The 12,569-nt window shown below is 38.0% G+C and overlaps 2 protein-coding genes and 1 long non-coding RNA gene across 4 annotated transcripts in view; 2 read left to right on the forward strand and 1 right to left on the reverse strand.

Annotated features, from left to right (window-relative positions):
• LOC113676084 (transcription initiation factor TFIID subunit 5) overlaps positions 1-12,543 on the forward strand; it is a 70,150-nt gene extending 57,607 nt beyond the window's left edge. Inside the window, exon 22 of one of the 2 annotated variants that reach the window (XM_089193967.1) lies at positions 11,914-12,543. In XM_089193967.1, coding sequence (XP_089050093.1) covers positions 11,914-12,001 — 88 coding nt within the window. In that variant the 3' untranslated portion in view covers positions 12,002-12,543. The remainder of the gene's footprint in view (positions 1-11,913) is intronic. The other variant, XM_089193968.1, reaches the window with a different exon arrangement.
• Positions 3,105-5,510, reverse strand: LOC149034094 (E3 ubiquitin-protein ligase TRIM45-like). The gene has a single exon (XM_089193970.1). The coding sequence runs from the start codon at positions 5,458-5,460 to the stop codon at positions 3,220-3,222; it is 2,241 nt and encodes a 746-aa protein (XP_089050096.1). The 5' UTR covers positions 5,461-5,510; the 3' UTR covers positions 3,105-3,219.
• LOC149034095 (uncharacterized) lies at positions 9,323-10,573 on the forward strand. Its single transcript, XR_016182960.1, has 3 exons — positions 9,323-9,440; positions 9,714-9,797; positions 10,234-10,573. It is a non-coding gene; the product is annotated as an uncharacterized LOC149034095 (long non-coding RNA).
• Positions 12,544-12,569: the final 26 nt, after the last annotated feature.

Below are 12,569 nucleotides of genomic sequence, written 5' to 3' on the forward strand. Positions count from 1 at the left end.
ACGTATATCATTTTTTTTTTCTGGTTCAAAAGAAAAGGTTGGAAGTAAATGTGGGTGAAAAGTGAAATTTACTGTCTATCATTGTAAATATTAGAAAATCAAGGCAATACTGTCTTAATGAGAAAACGTTAACGATTCCCTCTTTATCAAATGAGACAAACGGGAACGAGTTTTGAGTGATATAACTAAGCCAAGACTGCCACCGTCATTTTGGATCTCCGCCTGAGTACATTTTAGTCACGTGCTAGGCAACGTATAATCAATAACAAGATAGAATTTTATTTCAGGCCTATTTATCAATTTTGTGGTGTGTAACTTTCGCATTTTAGTACGTAATATCTACTTTGAATCTTCAAATTGTCTTGAAACTTAAAAGAAAATTATTCTTTAAAAATTCACTAAAAATCGGTGGCTAAAATTGTTTGTTTAGGTGTTATTTGATTTTCGTGTTTAAACTTGTAATTTCGTCAGTCGCCGGCATCTTTCGTTGCTTCACACATGAAAAACACACGATACGAAACGTAATCATCGATTTTGTTCTCAATCGCACGCCATAACAGAAAAAGCTTTTGAACATCTGTAAACTCCGAGCACTTCGCAGTAAGTGATATTTTCAATGAATCTTCGGATTGTTTTCAAGTTCAAGGATTGTAAATTACAATTTTATGAAAAACGAAGGTTGTTCTGTTATTTCAGTGTGAATCCTTGCATGCCTGCCAGTCGCTGGCGCCGCTTGTTGAAATTAAAACGAAAAAAAAAACTCTTTTAAGATTATCATTGGCTTCTTTTTCACCTCACCACTATTCTTAGCAACAAAGGTCGCCATTTCGTTTGTTTACTGCTCGCCAAAAACTATCAAATGTACTCAAAAGCCCAAAATCGAAAAAAAGTTTACAGGAATCGACCAATCGAGCGAGCGAGCGAGCGAGTGTTAATCCCCACATCGTATCTACAACTCGCTCTTGCGCATGCGCGCAATTCACGAGTTAACTTTATTGGAACCTTTTGTTGTTCAGAGATTTTTCCTGTTGCCCTGTCTAACTGCAGCAGGGTCTGTAATGATTGTTTAGTGCCATGAAATGTGGTTTGTTTGGGGAATTTGCCAGTGGGAGGGAGGGCAAAAATTCAGGGGCTGTGGTCAAAGTTCCATGGAGGGAGTCCAACTGTTGTGTCTGGCTGGTTTTTATTGAACATTAAATTTTCCTAGGCCTGTTTTCAGTGCAAAGCAGTGTATGTACTCCTATAGACTGTTTTCCCTTCCTTATCTATAAGCTTTGTGGACTAACTTTTCCACCCCCTGAACTTCCCTGTCCTTGCTTCACATAGAGCTTAGACATAGGAATCCCATGTAGGGCATATAATGATAGGCTGAGGGACTGCACTAGAAAGGTACAATGTAGTTTTCAAGCCCAGGTTACAATGTAGATGAGCCAGCGATCCTCAAAAGTGGAAACTGTTTGTTCATGAAACTTATTGTGAAAATGTTTCTTTTCTCACTGCAGCCAGCAAAAGTAAGGTGTATTACAGAATTCCACCAGAACCTGATCTTGGAGTTGTTATTGAAGAGGAAAATGAGAAAGAGAAAGATAAAGATAAGCCATAAGTAAGAACATTTTGAAGTTACAGAATGGTATTTAATGTAGTGAGGGAAGTATTGCAATATGGCTTTAGTTTTGCCATACTGTGTTTTTCAAATAAGTTATCTTACCTGGGAATGTAAATTGCCTTTGTTATGCCTCTTAAACCTTTCACTCCCAAGATCTCATTACTCTTTCTCCTTACTGTTCGCAGTACAATTTGTATGGTGTTAGTTTGGAGAATTTGGTTTTTTATCAATTAATAATCCCCAAATCAATGTTTTTCTTTTTTCTCATCACTTGTCTGCTTGATATTGTATTGGTAAATGTAAGGAGAAAATCTGCCTTGGTCACTCATGGGAGTTAAATAGATAATGATATTAAAGTAATATTGGCAATGATAATGATAATGAAAACTTAATTGAATACAAAAGGTCAAACAGTTAAGTGACACACTTTATTTTTTAGATGATATGATATTATACAAACTCAGTTCACTTTGTTTATCAATGCAACTTAATTATTTACATGTGCAGTGCTTCTTATTTATTACAAAACCAGATAAATTCAAATGAATCCACTGTACTTGAAACAGTCTTATGGCCTGGTGTCTAACTGAGAAGCCCCTCATTTTATAGTTCTATATATGATTGTAAGCATTATGTGGGTTCTGAGGTCATTAACATGTAAACTCTTCTGAATAATTGTTCAATCCTAAGAATTTTTCTTACATATAAGAACAAAATAATGAATGATTTTCAAATTTAAATGACAGGCTAATCCTTTCTTCAGTTACATCTATTTTTCAGCTGATAGTTACCAATAATGTTTGTAGACAAGGTTCTGTTTTTGGCTGAAAAATTGAAAGCCATCTGCATGTTCTCTGAATTATTCATATACAAATTAACCAACAACTTGGCTGCTTTTTAAAAGCTGATACAGCCCTTAGTTTATCATGTTCAATGTGTTTTCTGCTTGACTGAAACATATTAATTTGATTCAGTCCACACTTGTATCTCTTATTCAAGAATTCTCTTCACCTAAAATACTTACTATACACAGAAATCTTAGTACCATTGTTATTTCTAAGATCATGACATGACACTTACGAAATGCGCCACTAAAAAGGGTTTTAAGTTCTTGGAAAGAACCTTTCTACAACTTACATCTTTTTTTTTTATTTTATCTACAAAAAATTACAAACAGCTCACCCACAGATTTTCAAATATTTGTTTCACTTAAAAAGGAAAAAGTTTTGTTCAACATCACAAGTGACCGTAATTTTTCGTTGTTATAACTGTACATGAACCAAATCATAATAATTATACACGACGTTTCGTTTATTAAAATAATGAATACCAAATGTATTGAAAAAGTTCTGTAAAAATAACATTCTCAGTAGCAATACACTTCCATCGGAATGCTTCACAGGCGTACATATTGGATTTGATTAACCTTTTTTCAGTCCTACCACTCTGCCAAAAGTTAAAGAAAATGTGTAGAATTTGTTTTCGTGTCTCTCTTATTACTTTATTTCTATTTTTTTATTGATTTTATATAAAACCCAATTAATTTCTTTAGAAACCAGTTGAATTTCCCTCCACTCAAAATAAGCCAAACAGTTCACCAGAGCGAACGTGGACTACTCAATTATCTGAATATGATGGTTACCAGAATCAGTGACAACAAATCTCCCTGTACTGAGAACAGCTAGTGCAATTGGAGAAATTAATTCTCCTAAATTTTTACCTTGTGTTCCAAAGTTACCAACAAACTTTCCATTTAGTTCAAAGACTTGTATTCTATTATTGCCTGAGTCACAGACCATAAGTTGTCCTGACTTGTTCACTAACAGACATCCTGGAAAAAAAAACTCCCCGTTCCCATCTCCAACCTTTCCAAACTTGTACTGAAACTTTCCATTCCTGTCAAAAACTTTGATACAATGAACACTATTGTCTGACACTATGAGATATCTATCATACTGAATACAGTGCCAAGGATAAGTAAAAGAGCCCTTCTCACCTATCTTTTTTAGAAACTTTCCTTCAGGAGAAAATATCTTAATCAGTTTGTTACCTACGTCTGCAACAATGATATTCCCCTCACTGTCTACAGACAGACCCATGGGATTGTGAAGCTGACTATCAAGGTTTCCTTTCCCACCAAAACTTCCCACGAACTTACCCTCACCGCTAAAAATCTGAATTCTATGATTGTAACGGTCTGCTACAAAAATATTGCCATTATTATGAAATGTTATTCCCTGAGGATTGTCGAATTCTCCGACCATGACACCCTTCTTACCAAATGATCTTAAAAACTTTCCTTCACTACTGAAAATTTGAACTCTGTGGTTGCTTTCATCAGTTACAGCGATTTCGTCGTTAGCGTTCACTGCAACCCCCCAAGGCCCATTAAACTTTCCAACCGACAAGCCCTTTCCGCCAAAAGATGAAACAGGTCTAAACTGAAATGGTTTAACTCGGACAGTAAATTGACTGCCCTGCACATGTTCCCCATTTATCTTTACTATCGCTTTACATCTTCCTTCATCTCTTAGAGAATAGCTGATTTTATAGAGCCCATCCTTGTTGTCAATTGTTTGCAAATCCGTAGCGCAGTCGCGTCCTTGTTCGTCAATAATTTCCACCGTTACTTGGTCACCTTTATTGTAACACTGTCTCCATTTAAAGTCCCTTGTGGTCAAAGAAAACTGTGCTTGACGGTTAGCAATTGCTTCTTCGAGTCCTTTTCCCTCGGCGACTGACTGATTTGCTTTTGTTTGGTGCGCTATTTCAACCACTCCGATTTCTTCGGCGTTTATGGTGCTTAGCATCTTTGGGTTTTCCACGAAAGCTAAAACAGGAAGCTTTTCCGAGTAACGGTCTTTTGGCTGGCTTTGAGTTCCCTGAAATATTTCCTCGAATGATTTCTTTAGTTGAACGACTTCGGCGTGTGTGCTTCGTTTTAGAATTGTATCAGCTTTTTCCAACGATGATGCGATGATCTTTATTTCACTCTCGATCTCCTTCTTTTGCGTTGTTAGAGTTTCGAGGAATCTCTTCGTTTCGTCGTTCACTGCTACGATGATATTTTGTTTCCTCGCTTCAATAGTTGCAATCAAATTATCCACAAACTTCTGCACTTGTCTCCTGATGTCATCGTTTTGTTGTATCAATTTTGCGTAGTCTTCATTCAGTCGACTTAAAGTGTCAATCTTTGCTTGTAAATCGTGCTTCTGTATTTGAATTAGTGATTTTAGTTCCATCTTTTGTCTTTCCGCCTCTTCCTCTAGGTGCAATATGGCATGACCCGCATGATGTATCAAAACACAGCTTTGGCAAGCTGCCGTTTCGCAGTTCTTGCAGAAGTATTTAAGTTCTTCTTTCTCATGACGTTGTTTAGAGCAGAACAAGGGTCGTTTCAACACATCCTCGTAATCCTTTTCTTGAAAGTCTTTGAGCGCTAAAACACGGTGATCTTTATTGTCTTGAATGATGTTATGTGCAATGAGGCACTCTTCACACCAAAACATGCAACACTGGAAACAGTAAGAACTGTGGGAGCTCTTCTTTTGACAGTTTCCACATCCAACTTGGCTGGTTTTGCATTCTTTAATGGCCAGCACATCAATCAAGCCGTTCAGATAAAAACTGGTGGGAAGATCTTTCAGATCGCCACTATCTGGCACTCTGCTAACAACTTGGCATTTCGGGCATCTGATTGTGTCTCGTCCATGGCTTGATCTGTGCCAGTGTTTCAAGCATTGCAGACAAAAACTGTGAAGGCATGGGAGGTGTTTTGGATCTGTGTATATGTTAGTACACACTGGACAAGAAACTTCTTCACGAAGATTGTGAAGCAACGTTTTGATATCCATGGTTGGTCCGTCTTTTTTGAGGAGAGAGCGAGAACAGTGGCTTAAATTCTCGGAATTTGACTCGAAACAATGAAGTCTTTTGACTTTGTTTCTTTTCAAAGCTTTTCCGGAATTTTTTACGCGTTTTATGATTGTCTTTTCCATTGCATAAGCCAATCAGGGATCCTTGTCTCTGAAGCATGTCACGGAATGATTTGTCATGAATACTGATTCCCAAGAATGTAATTATAACCCTTAGGTATTTGGCTACTGCTAATCTCCTCCTGCAGTCAGGTCATATTGCTTTCATGCTGGCGAGAAGAGTTTGCGTTTAATCACAAGTTTTGCCTTTTGTCCTTCGAGCAAACAAATAAATTTCATAAATAGTGCGTTACTCGCCCTTAAATTTTGAATAATAGTGCGAGCCTTGAATGATTTCCCTGGTAGCTCAACTCGCGGGGTTTGTAAGGGTTGTTGTGTTTTAGCCGTCGCATTTCGCAACTTCGCGTTACAACACCGGACGCAGTGGTAGGAAGTGATAGACGCTAGAAACTAGAAGCTACGTTGTTGTCCATCCCGGCCTTTTTGAGACTTTTAAAGGCGCGTATCTCATGAAAAAAAGGTGACGTTCACATGCTGAGAATGTTTTGACAGACTTGCATAACAATTACCATATTCTTTAATTATTTTTTCACGCGTCTGCACCTATTAATGTTTGAACGCTGTAAAAAAGCCACTGTGTTATTATTTTCAGGTAAGAAAAAGCAGAAACGCTGTAGTGTATTGCGTTACCTAAGCGTTACTATAGTCACACTATATCCTGTAAGACACGATCGGTACATGATTGTAAAAGTACATTCCTATGTAAAAGTAGTATTACTGATTCCTAGTATTGTATTGTGAATATAGCTTGTTGATTCTTTAATAAAATTCAGTTGAGCAATAGCAATGAAAGGAGTAACTTGATTGAGTCTAGACGACACAACAAACACAATCCAAACACTCCGCCTTTGAACCGCCAGATTACCTTCCCTGAGATGTGGGTCATTTCCGCTTTTTAGCCCACAGTTCATCAAATACTCCGCTCTCTTCACTGCAAGAAAGAAGTAATTTGCCATCCTTTGCTTAGTTTGCTTTGGTAAATTGGGCGTTGGCCTTAGCCGTTTTTCCAACATGAAAAGCTTAAGGAAAAACGAGTATACATAGTTAATTTATTTCTATGCTACTTCCGTTCACGTAAAGCCCTCTCCTTCCCCTCCCTTTCTCAATTTGTCTTGTTATATGGAAACTACGATGTATAACTGGGTTTTCGTTTGGAGCAAAAGACGGTGCCATGATGAAAGCGAAAATATTTCATTGCTAGCCAGACTTTGCTTGTTTTGCGGCTCTTGATAACCATCGGCTAAAAATTTTGACCGATGTTTTTAGTGGGAATGTCACGCAATATTTAGGGCCTATTTGTTGTGTTACTATTCAAGTAAAGCTGCGAAGGTCCCAATTTTCAGCATTCCTGTTTCATTTTATCTCTTTTCCGCTTTGCACCTTAAATCAAAATATTTGCGACCATCTAATTCTACCCTGTAATGCGTTTTTTGCTGTCTAGTGTATCAGGAAAGACAGTGATAAAGTGCTTTGATAAAATTTGCTGTCTAGTGTATCAGGAAAGACAGTGATAAAGTGGTGAAGGTAGCACTGATGAGGGAAGCGGCCAAAAGAGTCACTTTAGGACCTGATTCTCTTCCTTCCATCTGCTTCTACAGTGTACGTAATGCTCATTCAGGTAAGAGCGGTAGATGAGAACAATTTCATTTTCTCGTATTACAGAGGAATCTCTCTTTTCCCCATCGAACGAAGTCAAATTTTTTTAAATACCGAAAGATACTCCTCGATAAAGTTTGTATCTGTTACCTTTTCTGAATAGACACCTTTAGTCAGAGAACACTTTTTATTCTCCCGCGGATTCCCTCTTAATGGGGGTCCCTTTGTAGAACCTTTGTATCGGTTGCCTTCATCAAAGTGACACCTCTATCCATGGGACACTTTTATAGTACCGGCTGCCCCCCTGAATGGAGTTTCCTCTGTATAACATTTGCATCTGTGACACCTTCTTCCAAGGGACGCTTTTGTTTAACAGAGATTGCCCCCTTGAGGAGGGTTCCATTTAAAAGGCCTTGAGAAGACCTTGTAACATTCCTCATTGAAAACTCATGTTTATTAGGAACTAAAACGAGTTTATCAGGAACGAGAAGCTTTTCAGCCCGTGTGTGATATTGTTACTTTCTTTCTGTTTCTTTGTTTGTTGTGATTTGTCTGTGCGTTGTTGTTGTTGTTGTTTTATTTACCCAAAATACGCTTTAAGGTATAAGCAGCTTGAAAATGTCGTGTTGTGTTTAATATTATCTCTTGTTTTTGCTTTTTTGTTTGTTCTGATTTGTCTGTTATTGTTTTCCTTTTATTTGCCTCAAATCCGCTTTAAGGTATAAGCAGCTCATAACTGGAAGTAAAAGTCATTCGTTAAAAGAATTTGTAAGACAATGATTGATGTAGAAATACACCAATTGATTTATCCACGGGGCGGTTTTATCTAAATACAGTGAAACTTTCCTACAGGGGACACCTTGGAGACTAGAAGTAGGGTCCCATGAATTGATGTGCCCCTTCCTTGAAGGTAACAGATGTAGGGGTTGCGTCGTGGAACCTGCATTTAGAAAACACCGTTGGAACTAGAAAGAGTATCCTCTTAATAAGATTGTCCCTTAAGTCATAATTGATACAGAGATGTTTAAGAAGACAAGTTCCACTGTAATCCCACTTAAAACGTTTTTTCTTTCCCTTTCATTTTTGTGAAAGAATTTGACGCTTAATTGCTTCACCTGACTTGGATTCTATTTCCTGTTTTCCTCAAATTTTGTAGTTTAAGCTCGGTCAGTATATCAAACTTTTAATATACTGTGATTTTTTATTTTTTTCTCTCTCCAAAGAGGGTCGTCTTTCATCCGAACTGCAACTGCATCGCCACAGGATCATGTGACCGGACCGTCAGGCTCTGGGACATAACTACAGGTAGCTCGGTCCGGTTTTTCACGAGACGTAATGTACGTGTGAGAGAGTGGGTACTACTGCCTTTGTTCTCATTTTAGGTGATTTCATTTTGGTAACTTTGTAACTGCCATGATTTCTTGCCTCATCTTACAGGGAGCACTATATTCACTGGCCTTTTCACCTGATGGCCGTTACCTAGCTTCTTCGGGTGAGATGTGTTTTGTTTCCCTTGGGACCAACACAGCGGTCAAACGCCGGGCATGCGTCTGGGGATAATTTATTTCCGGCCGGCCGCGCGGCAGTTTACTCCCAAAACATAAGCAACAACCGCTGTCTCACAAATTAAGCGAAATAAAATTGAAGCGTTCATAGAAATTTGTAGAATGCAACAAAAGTAGGGAAAAAGAGAACTCGAGACGGGTATCCTGTTGAGTTACCATTCTTTTTCGAGCTTCGCTATGAAACTTATACGCTTTTACTGAAAACACCGTAGTTTGCTGGCTTGTGTGATTGTTTGTGACTCGTGTGAGACAACTTGATCTTGCCGGCCTGAATGCACGCTACCTGGTCATTACAACTTTGGCACATGCACACACGTTTGACCGCTGTGTTGTCATGACCATATTTTCATTCGCAAGGTATCATAAGACACGTTAAGTTTTTCCCTCTTAATGAGATTTCGGTTAGTTTTTTATTTAATGTGTTCTCTATCTGTTTCCTTTGCACTTTTCACTAGGAATCTCTTCTGACGTATACAAGGAAGTTTGAGCCATGCAGAAGTGGCTGCTAAATTGCCTAACTTTTTGCTCTTTAATTTGTTCCAATTATCGTTTAGGCCTTGATAAGCGTATTCTAGTTTGGGAATCTCGCAGAGGAGACATTATTGACAGAGCTTAAAGGACATTCAGACACAGTGTACTCTTTGATGTTAACTAGAGATGGGAATTTGCTGGCCTCAGGTTTGTTTTGCTTGTGCTTCGGTAAAACTAGTAAAGCCTCTCGTCATCTTTAATGACTTATTTGGCTTATCCAATTTATAGTTTTCATGTTTTTTATGGGTAGTGCGCTGTAAGTCACCCACATTACCGTAGACTGTGAGTGAATGAGGGAGTGTAAGAGTGTAGGTCCGCAATACATGCGTGAATTTTGAGTTAATAGTTATAAGCTTGTCGCTGTTGTCATCTTTGCTTAACAGCAGGAAAGCAGTTGCACATATTTCTTTTTTCTTCCAGGTGGAGTAGATAACTGTGTAAAGCTGTGGAACGCTCGCTCCATATGAATCCTGATGATGCCGACGATGAAGGAACAGACCCAAAGTAAGTGTTACAGCTTTATCCCTCAGTGTATGATTACATTTCGTGGCTTGATTACTCTAAGCTCGAGCTGTTGCGTCTGTTAGCTCGTTCTGTGCCGAATTATACGTAATAGTGAATCAAGATACAAGAAATGAAACGCGATAAAATAAAACCAGTAATATGTAATATGTAATATGTAATATGTAATTTTGTCAAAAGAATCTGAGTTTGGATAAAAGCCCGAGTGGAATATAGCTTGTTAATTTTGTGGATGGAGGAAAACCGAAAAAAGCCCCGAGGGTGTGCACAGTCCACATGTGACGTCAGGTCTGAGGAACGAACCCAGGCCAGCGCGGTAGGAGGCGGATGCTCTCACCACTGCGCCATCCCAGTTCCCTGTAAATATTTTGTTTGATTCTTTTTTTTTTTATATGTATGTATTCTTTCTTTGTCTCAGCCGCGCGTCTACCAAAAGCAACACATTTGAAATGGGTTCGCACCCAACCAAGAGGACTCCAGTGCACTGTTTACACTTCACGCTAAGAAATCTGTTATTAGCGTCAGGACCTTTCACAGCCTCATCATGAGGGCGTAGATGAGGGTAGGAGTCCAAGGGTGCTTTTGACCTCCTTGACTAAGACCCAATTCTCTCCCTCCCCCTCCCCCGTCTTAGCGCACAACTAAAAAATCCTCTTCCGTCCATGTCAATGGGACAAGACTATAGCTACATCATGTTGTACTTGTAAATGCTGTATAAACACAAATTTTGTAAATTAAAATCATTTATAAGCTTCAAAGAATGCATCACTTCATTCACTTTTTTTTCGTTTTTCTCCAAAAAACACTGAAACCTCGTGAAAAGATGGATATTTCTTTTTATGGATGGGAGTAGGAGGTTTCTAAAAAGTTAAAACACACCAAATAATGAGATTTGATGAGAAATCATCTCTTGTTGGTGCTTTTAATTCCCAAAAAATAGTTTGATGAGTTTGTTGATTTGGAAGCGCAGGAAAAACGCAGATGGCCAAGTCGCGATTGGTTCTTGTTTTGCATTTGATTGGTTGAGAGAATGGTGCGAGTTTTCCAGACCAATCGCAGAACTCTGAAAGACAAAACCTACGTCAGTCTGGATTACTTTTGACTCTTAATGGAGATTTGTTTTAATGGCTTGTTAGACTTGGATGCATATAACGAGCTTACCAGAAAAGGTAATTTGGTTTTTATCAACTGAGTTGCTAATGTAAATTGGCCACCGTTTAAAAGACTTTCTAGAGCTGACGTTACTGATGAAGGGTGAACGCACGAAACTCTTTACGTTGTCCGAATTACATTGTCAACTCAGTTGATAAAACCAAATTATCTTGTACTACCACCAACCAACGCAGCACCACGGTTTGTTCAGGATCTTACCCCTTTTATTACAAGAAAAAGCTCTGGCCTCACTGTGGTCCTATTTTCTAATAGGGTTTTTACATTTCACATTAACAACTTCCAGTCAGCAATGAGATAAACTATTTTATCGAATTTTACGAAAAAAAAGACAAAAGGAAAATCTGCGTAAATTTTGACAAGTATTCCATTTTTTGACAAAATTAACGCGCGAAATCATTGATTTTCCGCCTGCAGTATGATGGATTTTGTTCAATGAAGGCCTTAAAATGATTAAGTCTGTTGTTTTAGATGCGCAATAAAATGCAGGTACATTATTGAAAAGTAAATAATAATTTTGACTCAAAATTGTAAATTGATGGGCTTTTTTTAAATTAATTTCTTTGCTTGCAAGCTTTCTGTCCTACTCTGTGATAGGTTTTTTAAAATTTATTTCTTTGCTTACAAGCTTTCAGTCTTCTCTGTACTATCACGTTCGAAGAACTTTGAAGATGATAAACTGTCAGTATTGAAAGACAACTGCGTTAAGAGTTCAAAGATTAACGATCTTTTACAAAGAAAGGAATCAAACGTTAGCAAACTGGTCATAGCCCGTATCGCTTATTCTTCCCGAACGCATCTTAATCGTGCAAACTTTACTCGATGGCCGCTCATCATCTATTACGTGTTGCTTTTCTCAGGTTCTGTTTTAAACTCTGTAGTTATTTACGTCATACTTCGAAGTGATAAGCACGGCGAAACATTCTAGGCGTATTCTAGTATGGGATCTCCCAGAGGGGACATTATTGACAGAGCTAAAAGGACACTCAGACTTTGCTTCCAGGTGGAGTAGATAACTTTGTAAAGCTGTGGAACGCTCGCTTCATTTGTAATCCTGATGATGACGACGATGAAGGAACGGACCCGAAGAAAGTGTTACAACTTTATCCCTCAGTGTACAATTACAGTTCGTGTAATTGTGATAACAGTACTGCAACGAGACAAATGAAGAAACACTCGCAAATTTCATTGAATTAGGTAGCAGCGAATCCAAGGTTTGCATGAAAGTCGATGCATACGAAATATTCATATGGGTCGCGTGGCAATGCTGCATTTGAAGTAAAGAAGTTTATGTTTTGTTTAAGTCGCTATTTAAAATTAATTTGAATCAGATGACTATAAACTGACTCTGTAAAAACTTACAAATATTAAGAAGTCTGCTTACGTTCCAAAGTACAAAATAATGATAATGATTTCCAGTTTGGAATGGCAGGTTAATCCTTTCTTGAGTTAAATCTATTTTTCATCTGATAGCTACTGATAATATTTAAGGACAAGGTTCTTTTTTTGGCTGAAAAATTGAAAGCCATCCACATGTTCTCTTCATATAAAAAATTAACCGCAATAACTTGGCCACTCTTCACA

This window comes from Pocillopora damicornis, chromosome 14 (assembly GCF_964200805.1).
Source record: "Pocillopora damicornis chromosome 14, jaPocDami1.2, whole genome shotgun sequence".
NCBI lineage: Eukaryota > Metazoa > Cnidaria > Anthozoa > Scleractinia > Pocilloporidae > Pocillopora > Pocillopora damicornis.